This window comes from Coturnix japonica, chromosome 1 (assembly GCF_054131305.1).
Source record: "Coturnix japonica strain WE chromosome 1, WE-NBRP24, whole genome shotgun sequence".
Taxonomy (NCBI): domain Eukaryota; kingdom Metazoa; phylum Chordata; class Aves; order Galliformes; family Phasianidae; genus Coturnix; species Coturnix japonica.
The window spans coordinates 22,187,160-22,213,002 of record NC_140663.1 but is presented as its reverse complement, the minus strand read 5'-3'; the positions used below and the strand labels follow the sequence as shown (position 1 = coordinate 22,213,002).

Here is a 25,843-nt window from a genome sequence, read left to right as displayed (position 1 = left end):
CACCATTGCAGCGGTGAGAGGGCACCCAAGCGGATCCACACAGCTGTGGGAGCAGGCGAGGCCCCTCGCTTTCTTTCTCCTTCTCCCATCAGTGATGGAGATTCCCAGGTCTATTCAGTTCTCCCCCTCCACAGAAGCACGGCCGCACCACCAAACACCCTCCATACAACCCAGGAGCCGTGACCGGCGGGGTGGGGATTGGCTGAGGGCGCGGGGACGGGAGGGGGGGCGGGCGGAGATTGGCTGCCACCCCGCCTTTGTTCGGCTGCAGCCGCTGCCGCAGGGCAGCGGAAGTTTGAGCGCCGCGGCGGAGTGCGAAGGGCGGCGCCGGTTACCGGTGCTGGCGCTTTGGTCTCGGTGTAACGCCCGCGGCTCCGCTCAGCCGCCTTGATACCGGCCGGGGGCTGTTCCCTGCCTCGAGCTGCGCCCAGAGCCCTGTGTGCGGTGATACGGCGGCATGGACTTGGAAAGCAAAGTGAAAAAGGTGAGGGGCTCTGCCTGCTCGGTTACCTGCGCAGCGCCTGGAGCGGCTCTGTCTGAAGGGAGAGGGGAAGGGGAGAAGTGGAGACTGCCCGCAGCCCCTGTCCTGTGGGCGCTACCGCTTCCACTTTGGGTCTGGTGTATCCCCGCACACCGATGGCCGTCCCTGTGTAAGCTATTGGAGTGTTCATCCGAACGCTACGAGCTGAATCTGAGCACTGGAGTCGTGCTGCCCATCAGCTCTTGTAAGGTCTTCCCTTCCTGGTGGAGGAAGGTAGGTGGGCAAACAGCGAATGGTAAGTTGTGGAAACTGGTAAGTAACCTGGTTGTATGGATCCTTTTCTGAAGCTGAGCTCCTGTGGGACACGGCCCTGATCCTCACTTGTGCTTTTGTGAATTACATGCTATGCTTGCACAGCAGCTCCGTTTGTAAGAACTTTATCAAGTAGTCTCAGAACTGGTACTGTGGAAGTTGAAGCCTTGTATGAGAACGCTTTAGAAATCCATGGGTTGCAGATGTGGGTGATTTTGTGTTTCTGTGTTGTTATATTAAAGTGTAGCACCTTGTTTTAAAGTGTGCTTGTGCACATGCATATATGCACGTATACATGTATACAAACTCAATAAACTTTTCCAGATTACAAACTAGGAACTGGCCCAGATGCCAGAGTAGCTGTACAGAATGCAAGGCTAGTGGTCCCCTCAGGACTGAATGCTACTGAAGCAGGTTTGCCTTAAGTCACAGCTTTCTCTGAGTGATGGCGTGACTGAGCTTGTTCACTGGAAGTTGTTGAAACTCCATTAACACTAATGCAGGAAATAGAGCGTTCCTTCTCAGAACTTCCCTGTCTGAAAGGAGAATAAGTATGTGCTATGAGGTGTTGATGAGATTCTACTGATGATGGAGTTTTGGAGGAGTTTGTAGCAGCTGAAATATGCTTTGAATTGTAATGTAATTATTGGACAACTACACATGCTGTAAGTTTGTCACTTCTCTTAATTTTCTTCAGTCGTGTTTCAATCTTTTTCATCCCTGAAGATTTTTCAGAATTCAATCAAACAGTTGTGGTAGCTGCTGCTACAACAGAAACCAAGGAAGCTGTTTGTAGGATTTAATTTGTCTTTTCTGTTAAGCTCTATATCATAGAGCATCTTTTAGCAGTATTAATAAGAGCTTCACGTTTCTTGAATTTCTTCTATATGTGTGCTCAGAAAACCACTTTTATTTCCCTCCTTACCCATGTTCACCTCTCCTTATCATGTTCTTTCCCTCTTATGGTTTAGTTGAGATTCCTTTTCCAGGAGAACACTGATCGGTTACGATTCAGAGCCAGGATGAATGAGGAAGTTTAGTTATCATAATGGTATGTCCTAAAATAAATTAAATTCTTTCTTTTTTGACCCCTGTTATTTACTTAATCAGAGCTTCCTCAGATTTTGTACACTGGAAGGAATGTATGAATAATAGTTCACTTCAACTATGCAGTGTCTTTAACCCAGGTCTTTTAATTCTATTTGAAACTTGTTTCCCCAAATTTTACTTTTCTCTTGATTATTATTATTATTATTATTTGCTAATTTTCTTCCTCTTTTGGGAGGTGAGAGAATATTCTGGGAAGCTTTCAGTCAAGTTTATGGAGGCCAGTAAAGCGCTTTGAGAGAAATCTGTCTTCAGGTGTAGATGGCCCCATCAGACTTCTTTGGCCACTTGCAGTAGGTTGCAGTCCTCACTTTCTGTTTTCCTGCCCTGCACCTTGGGCAGAAATGCCAACTTTAACAAAATCAGTGTGCTGAATTCTTATTTTGTATCAACTTTTACCATTCATTGGACTCAAAATAAGCACTAACTACTGAACTACTGGGCCTGCCTGGTGGATAGGAAGTATCAAGATTGAAACAAGGAAGCAGGAGTTGCCACATTGTTACCACTTAGGTTCCTATTCTATTACTCTGAGCTTGAAAATCTGAGTTTAGAAATTGACCAGTCCGTAACCTCCAGATTGCGTAGTACAGAGGGAAACAAATTCGGTATGGAGTTTCAGACCATCAACTCATTGCGTAAAACAACTTCTTTGCCTTCCTACAGCTGTTAACTTAAAACTGGGTAATATAATGAAACTCATTTTCTTCCTGAAAATGATAAGTTTCCAAAGTGGCACTCTTAAGATTTCCCTGTCTCACAGTATCACAGTCTTGTGTGGGTTGGAAGGGACCTTAGAGATCATGTCTCAAGAGCTTTACAGTCTGTTCTTCAGTTGTGAGCATAGATGCTGGCTCTTTGGACAACTGTGAGTAGCTTTCAAGGGGTTGTTAGTGTACTTAAGAGAAACGCAGGTAGATATACGAATAGTGTGTTTATATCTGGGAGTCTAGGGTTGTACTAAAAAAACACGCTTCTAAAATGGAACAAGAAAGTTTGTTTTCAGTGCTCACATCAGGTTTTTGTGGGTTTTGTTTGTTTTTTTATCCCTCAAAACTTAATTCTAGCATAGTTCATCTCACAGGAGTTGCTTCCCCCCTAGTAGAAGGCCACTAGGGCTGAGGCAACCTACCTGTCTTACTACAGGAAGAACTGCTGCCTCATCCATTGCATTTTCAGACCCGCTGTTTCAGACTTGTAGCAGCGAATAGATCATATTTCTGCTGTTTTGTGGGAGTGAAAGAGCAGCCCTGTGTACTGTACATCTCTTATGTGTTTTCTAAGATGAATCTAAGGAGACAATTGCTTGAGCTCGAACCCTCATTGTTTTTTAACAATGCAAACAGTAGGTCCAGTTCCTTACTGTTATACTCTTCCTTTCCTCCTTAAAGGCTAACTGTACCTTTTTTCTCTCCTTTCTTAGAAGGAGGTGGATTTACTGTTGCATTTGAGGATTATGAAGGTAGCATTTTATATACATTGTTTGCACAATGGAGTTGAAGCCTTAGAAATGTGACTCTAATTTGAAAAGTACTTGTGGAACAAGCAGATCACTAAATTCTTCCAAATACAATATGCCTTGTGTTCTTGAACTTTACTTTGGGAGGAATAGGAAAAATGAAGATTTAATGCTTTCTTAGGGACTCTGTTAGAACAAACAGTGGTCTTCATCCCTGTCTTTCACCTCAGTGACCTTCTTAAAATGAATCAGTAGGCAGCAGACATGCTTTGTACTGTCCTGCTGGCAGCATGGTCTTCTGTTGTATTAGGGAGAATAAGTGGCTAGCATTGAGACTGTTCTGTATAAGCTTTCACAGAATAATACTTGCTTTGTAAAAGGAACACTGTGCTGGGAAGAGGGCAAAGGAGTCTGGGGTAAGAGGTCTCAAGTGTGGAGTGTCTGCATGATTTTCAATGTGCATGAGGCTTGGTTTGTTCTGTTACAGTGGGAAGAAAACAATTCTGTAGACATCATTAACAACTGTACTGCTCTCTGATAAGTGAATGGTGAATAAAGTATTCCAAGGAGCAAAGTCAACTTTCTCATCGTTTAGCATGATTTAGTAATGTTTGTTGGGCTATGCTTCCTGCTTACATCACTTGTTACTGTTTGTTTTGGTGTTACTGCTGTGGAAACTCATGATAGGAGAGGTGGTGGTTTGTGTTTGTTTTTCTTATGTATGGTAAAATCAAGGAAATGCAAAGTTCACACACATCAGTTTCATTTGGCTGCAAGAAGTACAAAAACAAGTATGAAGATGTGAGAAGACATGGTTAAGTTCCTCTAACAAATAAAGTGCTTTTTATTGCATCTTTGGTGTTATTTTGTGTGTTTTGTATTTGTTCTGGGGATTTCTAGGTTTTTTCTTTACTTCAAACTTAATGTTTGAAGGTAAAGAGAGGGTGGAGAGGAGTTAGAATATTGTACAGATATGATTTGTAGCCTGGAATGCCTTTCACATTTATTTCTTGTCCTTTGTGCATATCAGGTTTGCAAAGAAAGCAGTGCTAAATTAAACTTTTTTTTTTTTTTTTCTTCTGTGGTGAAAGTATTCCCTGAGTCTTTGACCATAAAATATGATGACATGCCTGGATAGTAAGCCAAGGAACTCCTTGCATGTAGAAGTGCATAACTTCTGTGATTAGGTCAATGGCATAACTGTAAACAGAGTATTAATCAGCAAGTTGTTTTTTATTATGACCTTCTGCCATTAAAGGCACAAAGAGCATTTTCTGCATGTGTTCTCAAGGAAAAAAAACAATGAACATTTTCTTTCCTCTATGTAAAATGGTAACAATGGCAACTAAGTCACCATCAGGAGTGTAACTTTCTTGGTAGAAGTAGCTAAAAAATGCATTGCATTCCTTTCACATGAGTGAATAAGTTCTGCAAATCGATGATTTCATCCTAGCAAATGCAAAGCTTCCAAGTGTTGTGGGGTAGATGTGAAATATACGTTGTAAATTGTAATGCATACAGCAAGATGTATTTGCGTAGTTATGTGTGGTTATATGTATGATTTGTGTATATCTTCTGCTGTCATGAAGAGTTAATGAGAGTCTTCTGCGTTTTGGAGACACACGGGAAGAACAGGGCTGTGAAGACAGAAAGCTTGTGTGCTTGTTGTTTTGGGTCTTAGATGTGGTCAAGAGAGTTAGATTGTATGTGATGCACCCATTCAACATCATGATAAATTTAACTGTGCTTCAGGCACTGTTCTGTGTGTATCTCTGGTCTGTTATTGTCTTCCTCTTTCTTTGTGCTTTGCTTTTAGTCTGAGGCTATCTAGCTGCTGCTTCTGAATGCATTGGCTTGGGCCAAGGGGAGAGAGAAGAGAGGAGGAAAAACAATAAAACCAATTTTCCTGTAAGACTAAAGTTCCTCTTAAGTATGTAGATTTGCAGGTCTAAAAAACAAATGTTAAAAGCTTTAGAGAAGTTGTCTGGCCTGTGGCCTGTAAGTTGTGTGTGTTTTCAAATGACAAGCCCTTGCTTGGTCACAAGGACTCTTCTGGAAGACGAGTTTCCAGGAATCCTTGAGGCTTTAGCACACTTAATGCTGCCCATGATAGAAGCCATGATCTTTCTGTAAACTAGTCCTGGTTGTATCTCCATTGCACTTGTCCACGTGCATGATAACTGCAAAACTGTCCACCTACCATAAAGTTCTCTGTGGGCAGCTTGAGAGTACTCAGTGTTTCTTGTTATGTGTGTTGTCATAAGCCACTCAACTGTAAGACTGGAAGTAAGAGGCAGTGTTTACTTGTGTTCCTGTGTTGGATTAGCTTTTCCTGGTGCCCCATACACATAAGTCCAGGCCTTCCAGCAAGAGCAACAGAGAACAGTATTTCTTAGTTTGCCTTAGCAGCATTGGGTGGTGGATGGTACTGTGCTGTACTGTAAACCCTGTGGTTGGTACCCTGTTGTACTGTAGGGTTGTTAGAGACAGTACTGCAGTTTATGTCAACCACACTGAAACTTTGTTAGCATCATACAGAACTTTGTGGGGGGAAAAAACCCTCTTGTTTTGCTGAGGTCTTTAATAGCTGTTAATCTTTTGACAGCAGACCATAGTAGCACCTTAAATATTTATATTCTGAGTTGTTTGATATTTAGTAAAGACATCACAATAAAATAAATTCCTAGTACTTGTGTGCTGTCATAGTCTGCTGCAGTTCCTTGATTTATCCTTAGATTTGTCCTGCTCAGATTATCTTTCAAATATCTTTCTTGGATGCAGGCCCTTCTTGGCATCCTTCTTCCTTACAAGAGCTTCTGCATCTTAATCTTAGTAAACTTTTCCCTAGTTCTAAATTCATGCTTAAAGAAAAGATAGAAAAGATTTGCCATCAGTTAAAATTAGGTATGTTAAATAACAAATATAGAATGCTCTACGCAGTATTTCTCTTCACTGGAGATCTTTTTTGCTGATCTGATACAGCGTTCATAGAAGCCTTATGAGGGAGCCTGGATATAAATGTTAAATGTTTGTGGTTTTTTTCCTCACCATTCTGGAATTACAAGAAATAAAACTTCAAAAATGGAAGAATTTTAATCTTTTTCAAATTCCTTTGAACAATTTATTTCATCTATTTCAAATTCCGTTTTGTTTCCCAACACCAGTCACCTGTGTGTATAGAATTCGGTAACACAAGATCAGGTCTCAGCAATAAAGCATCCACAGCGCATACAATTCTTTTCTTGATGCTGTTTTGTTCTTTCTCCCTCCCACCCCCATGCTTGGCTTTGACCTTGACTTTTTCTGGAAGTTTCTATACTACATTAAAATCTGTTAAAGACATCATCTGTTATGCTGTACTTTTTTTTTCTGTTGTTTTGTTTTGTTCCCCATTAATATCCAAATAAGTTAATAGCCCAGTAATCTTCAGACCGGAGGAGCCCTGGTATGTTATAGTAAACTCAAGAATGGCTTTAGCAGAAGTTGTTTCTGTTCTTGGAATGCTGAGGGACGCAGAAGAAAGATCTATAAAAGAACAGTGAAAATTCCTTAACCCTGTGCAGGGTTCCACTCAAGTACTGCAGTAACGCTGATGGCTTTCTCACTAGTAACAACTTTTCAAACTGAGACAGGTATCCAGCAGGGGAATTACTTCTATTCAGCAGAGGCTGGTTGTGGGTATTGTGCCACACTATCTCTGGCAAGCCGAAAGATGAATCAGATCATCTGCCAGGTGATGCAGGAGTCCCCTCACGGGTAGAGGAAGAGTGAGGAAGCAAGCCCCTGGTTTGCTCTGGTCTTTTGGTGAAACTCACAGGATGTACAGAAAAACCCTGTGGGAGAAATGTCAAGTTGAACTTCTCCATTTTATTTATTTATTTATTACAGCTTCCTCTCTTTTAACTTCTTATCACTGAGCATCAGTGGTTCCTCTCTAAGCAGGCAAGAAGTGCTGTGCAACTAGTATTATTTGAAGGCTGTCTTTGTCGCATGTTGACTACTAAATAACAATTACAAAAATAAAGATTGCCAGTTTCTTGGTACCATTTGTACCTAACTAATTAGTGAGAGGAAATAAAGAAGAGAAAATTGGACTCTAGTCATTGCGCGGTGATAATATGAGACAGTAGGCAGAAGCTGCACAGTGTGAAATTCCAATCAGACAGATTCATTCCTGTCTGTGGCCCAGCACTGTAGTAGGTTGTTGAATGTGGAAAATGGACGAGATCTCTGCCAAATCTGATTTAGCTGCACCTGTTCTTTCTGGGTGGTTGGACGATCTCCGGAGAGCCCTTTCAACTTTAAATCATCTGTCACCAGTAAAAGGAAGTATATGCAAGCTTTGAACATTACTGCAGTGAGATTTCATTCTAACTCACCCAAGATTTCTTAGGGCTCTTTTTTCCCTGTGATTATCAACAGTAATTTTGAGTTTTATAGCATTACGTTCTTCTATCTTCCAGATCATGATTCTCCATTCATCACTACTATTTTATTTTTTTACCAGAACTGTGGCACAGTTCATTCAACATAAGAACAAATTTATTATACAAACTTATCAGTATTTTACCACGTAGGAGAAACCATAGCTGGTGAAATGTATTTTGATTTGCATCAGCCCATAGGCTTAAATGGGCCAACTACCACTTCACGATCTGTTTGTGTCTATGATTATTCTGTAGCATCCCATATCAGGAGATGCTGTTGGCATATTCTCTTTGAAATCTGTTACATATACATATATATATATATGAATACAAATTATGAAATTATTTTAAAAAGAAGCCATACTTAGGCATTTCCCAAAGGGTTTAACTTAATACGATTTGGAAACAGGATCTCTTGGACTTTAATTCTTGGTCCTTTTCAATGAAGTTGATCATAAACACTTGTTCTAATCCAGACTTGTACTAATTTATAGTAACTGCAGTGTTTCTTTTACTCATCCAGGCAAGCTATGAGGCATTCAGATTGGATCGTTTAGATTTTTAAGACAGCAATAAGCTTCTACAAGTGGCTCTTCTAAAGTTAGCCAACTTTTCATACTGGATTCCAGCACGATCTGAAGGAGAGTGAACTCCAATAATTCTCACTTTGCTGCAATCATTTAAAATTCTTTACCCTTGAGAACTATGTAATCATGATCTCAGTCATATTAATATCATTTTCCATACTCAGGCTATTTAAATCCATACTGGCTGTGTTAGTCGTACCAGATGGTTTTAGATAGCTTTTGCTGTAAAATGAAAATTAATGGCAGTAGGCACACACAGAAATCTCTTTCTGGCAGAATTTCAGTTGACCTATCTGGGTCACTTCTCCCATGATTCCATTTATGGGGAAAATTGATTCCATCCTGTACTCAGATGCACATTCCCCCTCTAGCATGTGCCCAGCTCACAGTATTTCTGGGTCCTCCATCTCAGCACTAGTTGCATCCATACGAAGGCCTGGGGAATAAACATGGGCACACTGGGTTTTAAGTACTCAGAATTTCCTGAATTGCAGTAGAATCAGCCACTGGAAAGCAACACTCACTTCTGGGACTGATGCTTCCTTACCACTGAAGCAGATCCTGTTATGGCACTGTATTTGGCATACATTGTTAGGCACAGCCAAACTCAAAATGCTGTGTCTGCAAATGCTATTTCATATCCTTAGTATTTTGAGCATGTAGTTTCTCACTCAAAACAAAGGCAGAGTCTGAGAGTGAATGTGGAATAGCATCTGATTCAGTACTGAGTGTGCCTGTTATTTTCAAGCTAAACTTCTATAAGATGACCCGGCAACACAAATGAGATCATGCTTCTCTTTTACAGCAAACTGAAGAATGTCTATCAGAACAAGTCTGTCTTGTTGACTAATTCAGTTCATTCGCCTTAAGTTGCATAAACATACCCTTGATGTGCTTTATTTTACTGGGGATGGAATATAAAATCTTCTGTCACTGAAGAAATCAGTGTTGAGAGTGATGACAGTGCAAGTATGCTGGCTGGTTGCTGTCAGCTCAGTTGGGATAAGGAGTGTATTTTGGGTGGAGCACTTAAGGAGAAGAATCTTGTGGTGCTTGACAAAATATCTCTACTTGTTTTTCACCTGAAAGACCCTTAAATGTTAGGAGGGTTGGGAATAGTGTGTTTGCTTTTGAAAGCCATTCTTTCTCTTGCTTGTATTTGTGAGTGTGTTTTGGGAATTCTTGATGTTTTAAGGCCATTTCTAGGTATAGCTCTTCATACACTAGTGACCCTAGATTTCTGTGCCTTATAACATGGCAATAAAGTAACCATGACTCCTATTCTGCCCTCTCTCTTTAAAAAAAGTAAAAAATTTAAGGAGATGGGAGCTTGAGCGTAAGAATGTACTGCTGGTTTGGAGTAGCAACTGAGGAGAATGGGTTAATGTTTTCTTTGAGGTTTTGAGAGGCGATTGCAATTGCACATCAAATTAAGCACTCCTCAGAGATGGTTTAAAAAAAAAAAAAATAAAAATCCTATCCTGAAAATAAAACAGCAACAATTATATTGCTTTAGTTTCCTTATTAGAGAATGTCTAAGCCAACATTTTGTTCTTTACATATCCAGTATAGACCAAAACATATATACAGGTGATGGGAAAAATAACTATTATTTCATCTTTAAAGTTATTGTAGGCCCATAGAATGGCTTGGATTAGAAGGGGATTTAAAGATCGATTAGTTCCAACTTCTCTGCCATGGGTAGAGTTGTCAGCTACTAAATCAAGGCTGCCTACAGCCCCATCCAGCCTGACCTTGAGCACATCCACGGATGGCGCATCCACAACCTCTCTGGGCAGCTGTGCCAGGGCCTCACCACCCTTTGAGTAAGTAATTCCTGCCTGAGGTTTCCCCACAGCCTTTTCTTCTTTTTTCTTGTCTCCAACTGAAGTACAGCACCTTGCACTTGGACCTTTTGAACCTCACTAGGTTCCTGTGTTCACTTTTCTCAAGCTATGTTTGTTTTAGGTGTCTACTGATCTTGCTTCAGGTTAGCTCATCTTCTGTGTGAACTTCTTGAGCCAATAGGTGTATAGATAAAAGCATGATCATCGAAGGCTTGTTTTTATTTCCTTTCACGTGAAAGGAATATATAATTTCACATCTCTCTACTCATCCTCACACTTGTAAGCAGTAGCTGGATAGCTGCTAAAGTGCAACTTCTTCCCAAATAATAATCTGCAGGAAGGCATGTAATTTTCTTAGGGTTATCTGCCTTTGAAGGCAGTGATCTTTCAAATATAAAATGATTGAAACTGTAGCTGTGGCATTTTTTCATGTGCTGTCCTGAGTAAGTGGTTTGCAAGTAATATGTTCCTTCACTTTGGGCAGAAGCAAGTTGAAAGATGAACTGCTTATATCCTTGAAGATCAAACCACAATTTCATTATGAAAAAGCTTGCATTGACACATTTAATTAATGCTTGCATTGTATTACTGCTGGCAGAACTAAGATCAGTACTAGAACTTACCACCCTCTATCTTGTTTCTCAGGGGGACCTTATTGCTCTCTATAACTTCCTGAAGGAGGGTTGTAGTGAGCTGGGGTTCGGCCTCTTCTCTCGTGTCATTAGTGATAGAACTAGAGGGAATGGTTTCAAGCTGTGGCAGGGGAGATTCAGGCTGGACGTTAGGAAGTATTACTTCTCAAAAAGGGTGGTGAGGCACTGGAATGGACCCAGGGAGGTGGTGGAGTCACCAACCCTGGGGGTGTTCAAGGAGCAATTGGATATCGTGTTGAGGGGCATGGTTTAGTGGGAGCTATTGGTAATAGGTGAATGGTTGGACTGGATGATCTTTTAGGTCTTTTCCAACCTTGGTGATTCTATGATGTCGTTTTTTTTTTCTTTCATGGTAGGTTATGCCAGACTGGAATTGAGCTGTCTGTGTCGTGATTACTGTCCCTCACAAAGAGTATACTCACAGACTGCTAGGTGTGTTCTTCATGCCTGGGAGTATGGGCATGGGTTTACCCTCTATATGGGCAGCAGCCTGCACACTCAGCTGTGACCACAGTTGATTTAAGGGTGGTGATTCCCAAAGGTTTAGAGAACTGGAATGAGGCATCTGAAACTTATTTCAGACTTATTATTGCATAAGTTATGGTAATTGATGTCTATTTTTCACCTCAAACTTCCAGCTGCTGCTCACTATCCACTTAAATGTGCCAACACATCGACATATTGTGTGAATATTTGGCTTCTGTTATGCACTGGTTTTTGTATTCTCTCAAATTAGTTGTGTTATAAATTGGTTGTGTGTCCTTTTAATTACTTCACAGTGAAACACTGTGTATCATTTATGGTCGTTGTTCTTACTAACTGCTGTTTGTCTTTCTCCTTGGAAAGTAAGCTGGTATTAGTTCAGCTGAAACACAATTATAAAAGGTATGTTCTGGTCTCCATCACTGTCAGAGTAGTTTCAAAAATATTATGCTAATCACTTAAATGTTTTCTTTATTTCTATCTGATGCTCAGGCTATTGATATCAAAGCAGATTCTGTTTATTTCATGATCTTCTGTATTTTGTCAAGTCATACACTAAGAGATCACCTTGTCCTGACAGCTGGATTAAATACCTTTTAGCTTGGACTTGAGGTTTTGCAGCTTTCACACTGTGGTTTCACAGCTACGGGCAGAGCTGTAACGTCTGCTTCTCCCTTTGAAGTCTGCAGTATGAGCTTTTTGGCGGAGTCATGTTATACACACAAAAACAAACTAAATAAAAACCAACTGGGTTTAGTTTAAGGCTTTCTGCTTGCTAGATCAATCCTACAAACAGGTTTGTGCAGACAGCATCACTTCTCTAAATACAAAAATGGGGTAGCTGGAACCTAAAACACTGTCCTGATGTTAGCTTAGTCAAATGCTTAATTTTCTGTTTTAGTTGTGGTTTGTATGTTATAAAGGAAGCAGTGAGATCATTCATGCAGCTAATTCTTGGAGTTGACAAGAGTTTTCTTCTTGATCTTTAAACAGATGGGCTTGGGCCACGAACAGGGATTTGGTGCCCCCTGCTTAAAATGCAAGGATAAGTGTGAAGGATTTGAGCTCCATTTTTGGAGGTAAGTGACTCAACGCACCTTGACACTTAGATGTAAATGTGCAAGTACTGAGCTTTTTCTTCTCTTTTTCCATTAAACTGTTAGATGCTTTAAAGATCTTGTGTTTGTGTTTAGGACTAGAGTTTCTCGGCAGCACTGCAACAACTAAGTAATTGTGTATGAGTATACATTTTATCTGCACTAAAGTCCATGGTACTGCTTCTATTGAGGCATTCACTTTAGTTTAATAAATGATTGGTTTAATAAATGGTTAAAGTAGATTTGAAAACATCCCTATTTCTACTGTAAGAGTGCTTCATCTCAGTAATAAAATGCTTTCTCAATTTCTAATTAAATACATTAGCTTTGATCTGAGATTTTAGGTGGAATTTTCTCTCTTGTAAAGAGACTGAAACTTTGTGTACATCTGTAAAGAGGGAGCTGTGTTATATTTCAACAAAGTTAAATATTTCTTTGCTTTGAACCATACACCACTTCTAAATCAGTGAGGATTGACGATAGTTGCAGCAAATGGACCTTTGAGAGGTCAGTGCTGTTACTTTGACAGAAGTGTCCCATTCCCTTCTTTGCGTTACTGAAACCTTAACAAATAGCTCTGACTCACTCTGTTCACAGTTCATACTGGCTGAACTTTAAGGACTAGCTTAGAGATTCTGATATTAAAAATAAAAATAAATAATAAAAAACCTCTTGAAGGGATAAGCCTGTGAGGGGTAAATATAAATGATGGATAGTAGCGCTTTCACAGGCAACATAACTAAAGCAGTTGCCTTTCCCCAGTGCTATTTTGCTACAGTCATAACTGTGTCTGTGATAGGATTTCATGATGTATTTTAATTCTGATCTTTATACAACTCAGCTAGAGTGGTATCAGGTGCAGATAAGGCCTAAGAGATATTGCATCCATCTCAGAGTACTTGAGTGCAGCTGTGACATGGTTTAGAAAATAACCAGACATCCCACGACAGAAACTTAGTGTATGTTGATGAGGTTATAACTCAGTTATATATCTGCAATATGTAACTGTGTTAGCAACTTACAAATAACAACCTGAAACAAGGAATAGTAATATGCTGGTAAGTAAATCTGGTGTGGTTTTAGCTTCATGATCCTTGAGGTCCCTTCCAACCCAGGTCATTCTGTGATTCTGTGGTAAGAAACAATTTATGGGAAGACTCTGGGAAGGTTCATGTAGAGGTAACAGAATAGTGATAGAAATGTGCGTAGGTGATTCAGTGAAACTGAACACAGGTCTTGCAGGAGTAAATATATTGTTTCTTTACTTACAGGAAAATTATGTTTCGTATTACTCCAGAGAGAGACCTTTGTTTAGGGTCAGTTTGGTAATGAAATTATATGTTGGGAGGAAAAAAAAGAATATGAGACCAAATAATTTCTTCTGTTTGTCCTCTCTCATTCCTAGTTCCCACTGCTTAGGCCTATTTCCTAACATGTTCTTAAAAAACAAAAACAAACAAAAAACCTAAGGATAAAAAGAAATGTCTGAAGCAATACATAAATAAGCATATTTGCCAAGTTGGAATGTAGCTGCTTGTGGGTGTGTATTTAAAGATTTTTTCGTGTGCTTTTCTTTAATAGTCCTTTTACTGAGCTGCTCCTGTGGTTGTGGCTCATCTTGGTAGGTTCTAAATAAACGGCTCGTCAGGACTCTCTTAAAGAGAGCCTGTAGATGGCAGTGCATTAAAGATCAAGTAAGACAATGTGAAAAGTCTGTTTAGTTTGGATTGAAGTTGTAATTTGAGAGTTGAGAAGATGTAGGATAGTCCAAGCAACAAGGTGGCCAAGAAAAAAATACTTCTAGGTGTCAGAGAAATGTAACACATTAAGAGATGAAATGTTGGCAATTAAGGTAATTCTAGAGCAGGTTGAAATACAGCTTTTTTCTCCACTTAATCTGCTTCTGGACACAGATAGGATGTGAATATGAAGTCTGAAATTAGTTATATAAGAAGTTCTTAAAGGAAAAATTCAGTAGTACATTTTTCATGGTATAGATATCTCAGGAGTTCATCACTGGAACAGAAAGAGGGATGGATAGATTTAGAATGTGTGTTCATGTCTGAGTACTTACTGTCTTACTTTTGTTCCCCTGGCTGCATCCTGACTCCCCTGTCCCCCCAGTTTTATACTTTTGCTTGATGCTATATGGCATGGAATATATTCCTTTGAACTCTTTGTATCTGCTGTCCTGGATCTATTCCTTCCTAGCTCCGCGTGCACCCCCAGCCCCATTACTAGCAGGGCAGCATGAGAAACTGAAAAGTCATTGATTGGCTTTGTGCATAGACAGTTCAGCAACAGATAAAGCATCAGTGTGTTATTCACATTATTCTCACCATAAATCCAGATGACACAATACTAGCCACTATGAAGAAAATTGACTTCATCCCAGACAAACCAGGATGACATAGCCATGTTAGTCTTAATAGGAAATTCTATATTAAATTGATACATGCTAGTAGAAATGAATAGAATGTTATCTTTATAATATCAGTTTTCAAAGTTGGTTCAAATTTTGTTGTCAATTTTATCTTTTATGCATCTTCAAAAGATGGGTGTTCAGATTGGAAAGAATTGCTTTGTTGGGTTGACCCCAGCCTTCAGTCAAGCACCCACAGAGCTGCTTCTTTGCTGTTTCTTTCACATTGGAGTTGGGGAGAGAACAGGAAAAACTGAAGTGAGAATACTTGGGGGTCAGTATGAAGATAGGTTCAATAGGTGCAGGAAAAGTGGTGGGGAAGCAACTGATGCAATGCAGTCACTCACAACTTCCCATGATCCCTAGACAGTGTGTGAGTAATGACTACTTTGCAAGCCAGAAGCCTGCCTTCTTTATTTGCCACACCTATTGTTTTTGCTAAGTATGATTCTGTATGGTATGGAATATCCCTCTAGCCAAACGGAGTCAACTGTCCTCTCCTACATTAATTGCAATGGAGAGGCAGCGTGAAATAATGTGCAAGCATTGCTCAGCATAGTGAGTGCTATCAACAGAATTTTTAATTGTGAATCCAAAACACAGCACCACACTCTAACCCAAGTTATCTCCAGACACAATGCAGCAGCTCTGCTTCACGTAGGCTTTACGTTGCTTTGGTGTCAGGGTGACTCTGCCCTCTGGTGGATGGAGCTAGAGTGAAAACTGTACCATTAAGAACTAGGTGCAATTTCTCTGCTGCTGCACAGGGGAGCATCAGTGCTGCCTTTGGCAGGTCAGACTGGAGAGTGCACCAAAAAATATCCAAACATACCAATCTAGTAGCAGTGTTTTATACAGAGCTTTTACACCATCTTTCTCTGTACTGTTAGCGTTTGGCAAATATATCTTCTGAGCTGGCAACTTGAAGTCTTTAAGCACTTTGTGCTAAGGTTCTTGGCACAACAGGTAGGCTGACTTTGCAAATGCAGACCTGTTAATTTGGGCTAATTTCTGTTAATTTTGTACATAAGCAAGTATAAACAAAGCTCTTTGTAAAACTTGTTCCCAAATGTAGAAACTCTTAAAGCCTCAGTGTTGTGACCTGCCTACAAGTCACTACAATGGAAGTTGCAGTTTGCAATGGTTAAAAAAGGAAAAGAAATTACCTGCTTTATCTGTGTGCTAATAACTTTAGCTTTTAAAATTGTCTTCAGAATTATGTTTTCATCCAGATTCAGCATAAACAAGGAGCAGGGTCTTCTAAATTCAGATGTAGTAATTCTGTCAGACTGCAAAGCTTCCTCCACAAAACTAAGATGCCAAACTAGCTGTTATTATTATTAATGGTAATAATATAATAATAATAATAATAATAATAATAATAGTAATAGTAATAAAAACCCTGCTACTAATTTTATATATATATAAATATATATAATATATATATATATTGGGGGAAAATATATTGGGGGAAATGTATTTCCCACTAGAGAGAGATGTGGAACAGGAATCAGATGTTATAAGTGAGAAGGAAGGTCATGCACTGGGAAGCGATAATTGCCAAAATGTTAAAGCTGCTGGAGGTAAGAAACTTAAGCTTGGGATTGACTATTATGAGCACCTGGTTTCTTGGCACAGATACAACCCCTGGAAGTCAGAAGGAACATGTTTTAACATCCTCTGATACTAAGGCTGTCAGGTGAGAACTGAGGCACATTACTAACTGCATTTACAATTACTGCAGCTGTATTAATAGCAGGAAAACAGAAGGAGGAATCAAAAGAGTTGAGTTGGGTTTATTTGTTTTTGTATGGAGAACAAAGCCTCAGGACTTGCCAGGTCCTTGTTGAGAGTTTCTCTGGTCTTGCAAATGCTTCTTTCTGAAGCTTCAAAGCCAGCATAGAAATGGTCATGATCTGAATTATTATTCTTCTCTGGACACATAAAAACTAAAATAACAGGTGGATGAGTGATGCTTCGTTCTGTAGAAGGAGCCTTGTAGGTAATAGAAAGCTATGACATGGGAGTTCATGAGCTTAGGAGACAAGGAGAGAACATGGAATCTGTTTTCCTTTCTACCCACGCAATACCTGGAAGCAAGACATAGTCCACTAAGTCTGCATTGTACAATGATATCACTTTTAATTCCACAGCTCTTAAGCTTCCTTCTTACATGCCATGTTTTGGAAAGGGAAAGCTTCCAAAGCTGCTAGGATTGGACTGGGGAACATTTATGTCCTTTGCTGAAGTCCTGTTTGTGTCCACAGCTTCCAGGAACCTCTAATATCTCATTTAATTAAGATTCTGCTGAATGCCCTCAAGTTAAATAAAAATATATATTTTCCTATGCTTACACCCATTGACGGAATAAATGAAGAGAATGGTCTCACTGTCTGTCTTCTAGGTAGAGCCATGAGAAATAAATGTCTGTATAAAGAAGCAGCTGGCTGTTCCAGTGTGTGAGATTCTTTCTTTAATATCAGAATTAAAAAAAATATGTGTCAGTTATCAAACAGACTTGTGAAGTGTAATGAAGTGTTAGAGGTAATGTGATATAGTCTCTTAAGAAAGATCGTTCTTTCATAGTCAAAGGGAACAGCAGGGAACGTGGCAGATGATCAAGACTCTGATATGGCATCTTAGAGGGAGAAAGTATGACTGAATTGTAAGCAGTACTTTGTGCTAAGGCTTGTGTATGTAAAAGATATCCAGTTGACATTTAGGGCTAAGAATTAATCAAGAAAAGGGATTATAAATCAGAATAGGAAACCTTTTTTGGCTTTTAGCAGGGTGCAGATGTCTCCATGTGGCAGGGATTCAGTGGAGCCTTGGGGAGCAGGGGAGATGGCAGCAGCCTCGGGGATTTTCCTGTAGCTTACTACAATAGGCTGACATCAGTTATGAGTAAGGATTATCTTCATGGATTATTTGCTCCTGCATTTGGAAACTTATCCACAAGTTGTAATCCAGAACAATCACATTTACAAACAGCTTCTTGCAAACCGCACATAGAACAAAGAGTCTTTCACTGCTTCCTTGAAAGAGTAAGGAGATAACATTAGGATGAAATGTTCACAGTCAGTTTCTTGTTATAAGCAAGCATGAAGAGGAGCAAGTTCAGCAAGCATAAAGATAATGCTTTTTCTTCTCCACTCAAGTTTAAGCCATGGTAATTTAATGCCAGTTTTCACAGTGGGACCCAGGAAGGACCTGAAGGTAAATTATGTATTTTCTTTTTTTTTTTTTTTTTTTTTTTTTATGGATTTGTGCATCTGTTTATCAAGATTACAGAAAATCTCTCAAGAATACTGCAACTTGTGAGACATACTAGTCCTTCAATGTGGGACTGAAGATAAAAGCAACTAAGTCAAAGTGTTCTCCTATCTGAGAACAGAAACAGGATCTCAGAATTCTAATAGAAAGTAAATATGCCATCTGAGCAAAACCCTTGTTGTTTTTCCAGCACCTGTGAAAAAGATGCAAGGGAAAGAATTCTGCCAGAACTTGTTGGAAGTGGCTCTGATCTCTGCAGACTGTCAGAGCAGCTGTAGATGAAGGCTGTGTGGAGCAGGGAAAACTAGACAAACTGCCATACTGTACTGATCACACAGCCAGTACAACCATATCAGTTGTTCTCAGTGAGTTCTGTTTTGCAGTCAGAACAGTTCTGGACGGCAAGACTGCGCTATGCTTGCTGAGCGTGTAGTTTACCTGGAGATGTCTGTTCAGCCACCTGTGCTATGTTAGAGCACATACTATCAAGAAACAAGACTGCAGCACGCTGTTTATTGCTAAAGGCTTACGTGGAAAAAATGAAGAAAATGTCTGGTAAACTGTTGTTCAAGTTGCATGTGCACTGTGGGGCACAGAACTATGTTCATCACTGATGTAATAATGAGCTAAGCCTTCGAAAATAGGATCTTCTGTAGCAGATAGCAAAACTGACCATTTCTGTTTAGAGTGGGATTTGTAACTCAGGAAACTACGGCTGCTGTTTTATCAGATGACCTGGACTGCATCCATCACACACTGAAATGATCATAGAGTATACTTATAATATACTGTATAATTTTGGGGATGGCTGTGCATCAGTTCACCTGACCTTACAGGCATGTCTTCCTCTTCCTTCCTTTTCCACTACCTACTGGGTTTGCTGTAGTCATGGCTCATTCCAGCTGTGCACTCATTACATGCCTTACAATAAAGTACTTACCTTGTCTTCATGGCTTCAGACAGCAAGTTGCCAAACACTGTGAGACTTACATGGTTTCTGGTAAGCAGAGTTGAGAAGTGTTTTATAAATAGCAGTTATGTTATTCAGTACATGAAGAGTAAATAATTGGGTAAAATGTTGTTCGTTTATGTCCCTTTTCAAGAGACATCCAGAAGGTTGATCTGTTCTTTTCATATATAAGGAGAGCCATTAGTTAACATCCAGCTTCACTAATTTCCTTATACCGTGGCTGAATGGAGGCTCCGGGAAAGGCACTAATAAATAGTGAACCAGAACAGCTAATCCAAGGTTCTGCTTATTAAAAGTGAATTGTTTAGTTACGCTTAATGTAATAAATTGCTTTCTAATATGCCTTCATCAAAGGAGTTCAAATATATTTTATTGTACATGAAAGAATACTTCCATCTATCTGAGTAAGTGAAACCATCTACCTTTTAAGGCTGTTATCTGTGAAAATTCTCTGTACAGCATGTACCAGACTACCTCTGACTTTGTTCACAGATGTCAGAAATACTTTCTCCTTATAAGCAAGTCACTCTTCTTTCACCTTCTCTTTTAAGTGCTAATCTTGCACCACATTCTGTTCCGTGTGTGTTTATTTTCCTTACAAAGAAACACTTGTTTCCAGTTGTTAGTAACCCTGTGGTTACCACATCATCATGCAAATGGAGAAATAATAGCATGTGTAATTTTGAATATACAAAGAGAACCTGGAAAAAATTAAGGGTACAAATAAATAATTGCTGGGAATCATATTGATATGCTTGAGGCATGGGTCATGTGTGGCTACTCACAACAAACCTGATAGGTAAGTGATCACGGATATGTATATGTGCGGTGGTGTAACTGAAGGAATGACACATCAGCCGACTACATTAATGCATTTTAGTACAGCATTATGCATCGATCATGATCTCAGTGAATAAATAATAGAATAAAGAATCCAAAAGATATCCAGAGATATTTGACAAATTGCAGGAAAACTTGTATCTAACCTAATCAAAGCACCAAAAACAGGGTTTTGGGGTTCTGCCGATATAGTTACGTGCCACTGATGGGAGGTGGAGGTTGCAGCTGAGACTATAATTCTTTGCTATTCCCATGAATTTCAGAAAAATATGCCGCAACTGCAAATGTGGCCAGGAAGAGCACGATGTCCTCACAAGCAATGAAGAAGACAGGAAAGTGGGGAAACTCTTTGAAGATACGAAATATACAACTCTTATTGCAAAGCTGAAAAATGACGGCATTCCCATGTATAAACGTAACGTAATGATACTGACTAATCCGGTGCAAGCCAAGAAAAACATATCCATCAACACTGTGACCTATGAGTGGGCTCCTCCTGTTCAGAATCAGACACTTGTAAGTCAGATCCCCTTTTTCCTTCATGTTCAAGGCGAAAGCTGATGAGATATAAAGCACAGTTTAGTAGAACAACAAATCTACCTCTTGTTCTGAATGTACTTAAACTTTTCTTCCTCCTCAAAACTAAAATTATGGTGGATGTTTTTAGTGAGCGTTGCATGTGCAGTCTTGCAGAAATTGATGTGTTTCTGTGGAACTTCTTGAGAACTGAGAAAATAAGATTGAATTTTTGTTTAATAGTAGATTACTTCTAACTCATTGCATCTCTGGAGCACAATTTCTCTATCTACCTTCAGCAGTTAACTTGGAAAATGTGCAGTGTGTGCGCTTAGAATCACTTACGCACAAATGCACACAATACAATTTATTATCACAGTTTAAAGTTAAGGGGAACACCCAGACTTGCTTATGTCTTTTACTGTATATGGTAAGAGCAAGTTCAGTGTTGACATCTCAGAAGAGCTCTCGTTCATTATGTTTGCAGCTCAAGTAGATGGGATAGTAGATAGCCTTCTGAGAATTTCTACTTTGCTTTTCAAGCTTTTACTGTTAATTTACTGTACTGCAGTGTTGTGTAATCATTGCTGGAATTGTGTTATCTCTGACTTGCCTCTCTAAATAACCTCTTCCAGTGAATGAATCAAACCTTGTGCAGCTAAACTGACCATTACTTAATATTCTGTTAGCAATTTTATTTTTACACTTGCCCTTGCTTTATTAAAACAAGAGCTTATTTTTTTTGTTCCTAGAACTAGTTCTGCAATGGGCTGTGTGCCTCAGGAAAGGTGTTCCAGCTTGTACTTCTTAGAGCTGTACTGGTGACCCATAGTTTTAAAGAGTTTTGAAGAGGCAAGGTGCTATGCAAAACAATTGTTGTTTACTCTGAAAAGTCATAACTCTGTGTAATCTACATGTCATAAATAGCTTGAAAGTGAGCCTGTTTCTTACTCTGGGAAGAAGCCAATTAGTGTTTCTGCTGTATTTTTTTCTCTGTCGACTGTGCTTCAGGACATTAATGTTTATGAGAAGAACCTTGTTTTTGACAAGTTTGTCTGTCGCTAGCAACAGTAGAGATGATTTTAATCACTTGTTTGCTTAAAAGGATAGGTCTATAATAGAAATGGCATCTGATATCTAATTCTGCCTGATTTAGGCTAGACAGTATATGCAGATGCTACCAAAGGAGAAACAGCCTGTTGCTGGCTCAGAAGGCGCTCAGTACAGGAAGAAGCAGTTGGCTAAGCAGCTGCCTGCTCACGATCAGGATCCTTCAAAATGCCATGAGCTATCCCCCAATGAAGTGAAACAGATGGAACAATTTGTGAAGAAGTACAAAAATGAAGCACTTGGTGTAGGAGATGTGAAGCTCCCCGGTGAGCTGGAATCTAAAGCTACTGACAAGAATAACGTTAACAGTGGGGACAGAAGTACCTCAGCTGCTGTAGGAGCAATGGAGGACAAGTCAGCAGACCAGAAGGCATCTCAGTATGTAAGTATAAGAAAGAAAAGATAAAGCAAGAAGGGAGTCTTCTATTTGAGCATTCTCTTTGGTCATTTTAACTCATAGAACTTGTTTGTTCATTTGAAATAGTTAATGACTGGGGAGGGGATGAAAGAGGAGAAATTGGAAAGCATTGTTAATGTCTACTCAGAACTCCTGGACAGTATTTAGCACACTGGTGCAAATAGCTTCCAAGATGACTTACGTTCATATCAAAAAAAAAGTTAGCTTGGAGATATTCTATATGAGGATGGCTTCTGCCGAATAACGAAGAGGATGTATAATCTCACAGACTGACTGCTACACCTTTTCCTTCTTGAAGACTTTAGCTAAATTTTATTGTGGTCAGCTATTTTCTCTTTCCTAGAGAAGAATCAAAAATTGCTTGATTATAAAATTGTATTTAAAATTAGGTAAAACTAAGAAGTAATAAAGTAACACTTCTTCCTCCTGTCTCCAACAGGCTAAGCCATGTAACTGCTGGTTTGAGTAGATTTTTTTTATAACCAGATCTTTTTCCCCTTTGATGTCTGATTTCCACCTTGTAACAGCTCAACAGAAATGGTTGTTCCTATTTGTTCCTGGCCATCAGTTCTGAGTGTTCATTCTCTAGATTTTCTAGTATGTAATAATTCAGACTGAGTCTGAAAGTGTGTATTCCTATAGCTGCAGGGTAGAAATTCAGTTTCTTTGAAGGAGCAGGTTTTTTAAATCTGATTTCAAAAAATACAATCAATCTCCACTACTAATGTAAGTCTACCTATAATAATTTTCTTCATGAGTTTTCTCTTGTTAAAAATCTATCTTGCCACAATTAAAAGATGAGAACTGGATATTTAGCAGAATAGTAAGTTTTACATTTAATAAATAAAGACTTTGCTTTCTCTCTTAGCTGTCTAGGATGGGGATTTTGCAAGTGACAGGTGACTTTTCCCTCACAATCTGTGAATACAGAGCCATATTTTTGTTCAGAGTCTAGTTGGTTTGAAGGAGGCTCCTTGTTCCTAAATACGTGATGCTCGTAGAACGTAACATGAGTTTTGGCTGTTGGATTTTTCCAAGTGTTGGATGGTAGTTTCAAGGATGTGAATACTGCAAAATACAGTAATCCATTTAAGTAGCACTAATGTTGTCAGTATAGTATCATCTTGAATTGCTTGGTGTGAGAATTGCTGTTCTGTGATATGTCACATTATCTGATACTTGATGAAAGTTAATACTGTAGTTTCATACAGGCAGGTGGGTTTAAATAGATGTTTATGTAATATGTAGCTGCTATAAACATTTCACTTCAAAGAATTACTTCATCTGTAAAATCTCTTTCCAGTCCTGCTATCGCTGCAAGCTGAACATGAAAGAAGGTGACCCAGCTGTCTATGCAGAACGTGCAGGATATGACAAACTGTGGCACCCAGCTTGTTTTGTCTGTTGTACCTGTAGCGAACTTCTTGTAGACATGATCTATTTCTGGAAGAATGGCAACCTGTACTGTGGAAGACATTATTGTGATAGTGAAAAACCCCGCTGTGCTGGATGCGATGAGGTAGGAAATATCCCAGATCTTTGTTTTACTGCAATGGTTTGTCATGCCAAAAAGTTAATATCATCGTAGTGAAATATTTCAATGCAGAGATATGACATCTGTTCATTAGTTTTAACTGATCATAGTTGCAAAGAACTGAGTTGTATGTGGACGCTTCACATTCAAGAGGTTCCATAGTTTGTTTTGGTTTTGGTGGGGGTTTGTGCAGTCCACAGGAAAGCAGGATATGTAGGATGAGTGTAAATTCTTGTGTAGGAAAGTCTTGAGTTATGCAGATGTTTCCTTAGGAAGGGCACTAGGGGGAGCGCCTCCCTAAATTACATCTGTAGCAAGGGAGAGAACAGCCTGCCTGATGTCTTTGGCATCTTACTGTTTCTTAATGGCAACTTTGGAAAACAGTGATACAAGTGAATACTCCCATTATTGTTGAAGTCATTTGGAGCTGTGGGATACCAGCAGTTCCTTACAAATGACAAAATATCATGGGCACAGCTTTAATAAAGGAAGTACTATTCAAATAATAATGTTTTTATGTTTCCTTCATAGTTAATATTCAGCAATGAATATACTCAAGCAGAAGGTCAAAACTGGCATCTGAAACACTTCTGCTGTTTTGACTGCGACTGTGTTTTAGCTGGAGAAATCTATGTCATGGTGAATGACAAGCCAGTCTGCAGACCATGCTACGTGAAGAAGCATGCTGCGGTAAGATCCTCACTGACACACTGGTGTTGTGAAGGAAGGGAACTTGAAGAGCATGGAACTCTTACCTTTCTCCCAGGTGGGAGAGTATCTGAAGAGCGTAAACTGATTGTTTGTCTTTTTTTCCTAATAGATTTGCCAAGGTTGTCACAATGCTATAGATCCAGAGGTTCAGCGTGTGACCTACAACAACTTCAATTGGCATGCTACACAGGAGTGTTTCTTGTGTTCCTGTTGTAGCAAGTGTTTAATTGGCCAGAAGTTTATGCCAGTGGAAGGGATGGTCTTTTGCTCAGTGGAATGTAAGAAGAAGATGATGTCTTAAGGGGTAACATGCACAAAACTAAGCATTGCTCTGTTCCAAAGGCTTTTTTTCTACTGTAAAATATGTAGAATGTGGCATTTAAGGTTATGGAAAGTACTAACTATCATTTTCCCAAAGATTTTTTTCTTTCAATGACTAATTCATGTTCTGTAATCTTGACTCCTTAGCTGTAATGTTTTATTCTTTGGGATTTTGTTCCTGTGTCTTGTGTCGAATGTCTTCATATCCCAGAACTGTAGGAAAAAGTATGTTATGAACTCTATACACTTTAAGGGAACTCTTCACTATGAAGGATCTTTTCACTGTGTCCTTTATAATGGAAGAAGAAAATGTGAATGTGCTCCATTTTTTTTTCTTATACAATCATGTATCTTTTCCACTTTCAATTTGACAAGTTGTTTATGTCTCAGTTTCCCTGCTATCATCAAGCACTTTAGACAAGATGATCAGCTTTACTTCCACATACAGTTTTGTTCACCAGACCTCAGGTGGGCAGGGAGAATGAAGTTGTTTTATTTGGGTTTTTTTTTAAAGCTGCATGTAGTTTTTTTTGCTTCTGGTTGACACATGGATTGCTGAAAAATAGGAACTACTCTCACATCTAGTTTGTAAAGAACCTGCACCACTGAAAAACTGCGTTATCTCCTTTATCTTCTTACTACTTTTTGAAGTTACTTTTCAAGGGTTTCTTTTGCTTCTGCATTTTGTGAGAGCTTGGTTTGGCTTTGTGGTTGCTTTTCTTTGTTATTGGAGGGGAGGGATGATGGTGAAATAAATCTAAGGGGACATCCTACCCAAATTAAAAATCCACTCAACTTGTGGATCCGGCTTCAGCTTCTCATGAATGTTCTTTTTGCATATTGTGCCTTCTGTCAGAGGAGCACAGCACATGGGGTACCGTATGCATTCCCCAGTAGGTCATACTGCAAAAGGTTTGTATTTAGACTTTTGGATTGTATGTTCTTAACCAAAGCAGAAAGCAGTCTCAACTAGAAGGCTTCCAGTTTTTGAATTAAAAGTTCACCCTTATCTATTACCTTTGCTTATCTAATAAGCCAAATAAATTGATTCCTGTGGCGTTTGTCTTCTTTTCCTCCCCTTAACGATTATAGGTCTACAGTGAGACTTGTTAGCTATCTCTGTGCTGAAGAGGGAATGGATCATCTTTAGCCTAAAAAAATAAAATAAAATAAAAAATTAAAAACAAATCCTATGCAAGTTTTATGTTCAGCTTTAAGTTTTATGATGCTGGTATTCTAACACTTACAAATAAACATTGGTATTTTTCACTTGAA

The 25,843-nt window shown here is 39.2% G+C and overlaps 1 protein-coding gene across 1 annotated transcript; it reads left to right on the top strand.

Annotated features, from left to right (window-relative positions):
• Positions 1–283: 283 nt before the first annotated feature.
• TES (testin LIM domain protein) lies at positions 284–25,843 on the top strand. Its single transcript, XM_015853719.2, has 7 exons — positions 284–484; positions 12,350–12,435; positions 20,222–20,474; positions 21,631–21,966; positions 23,306–23,521; positions 24,068–24,226; positions 24,357–25,843. The coding sequence occupies exons 1-7, from the start codon at positions 458–460 to the stop codon at positions 24,546–24,548; spliced, it is 1,269 nt and encodes a 422-aa protein (XP_015709205.1). The 5' UTR covers positions 284–457; the 3' UTR covers positions 24,549–25,843.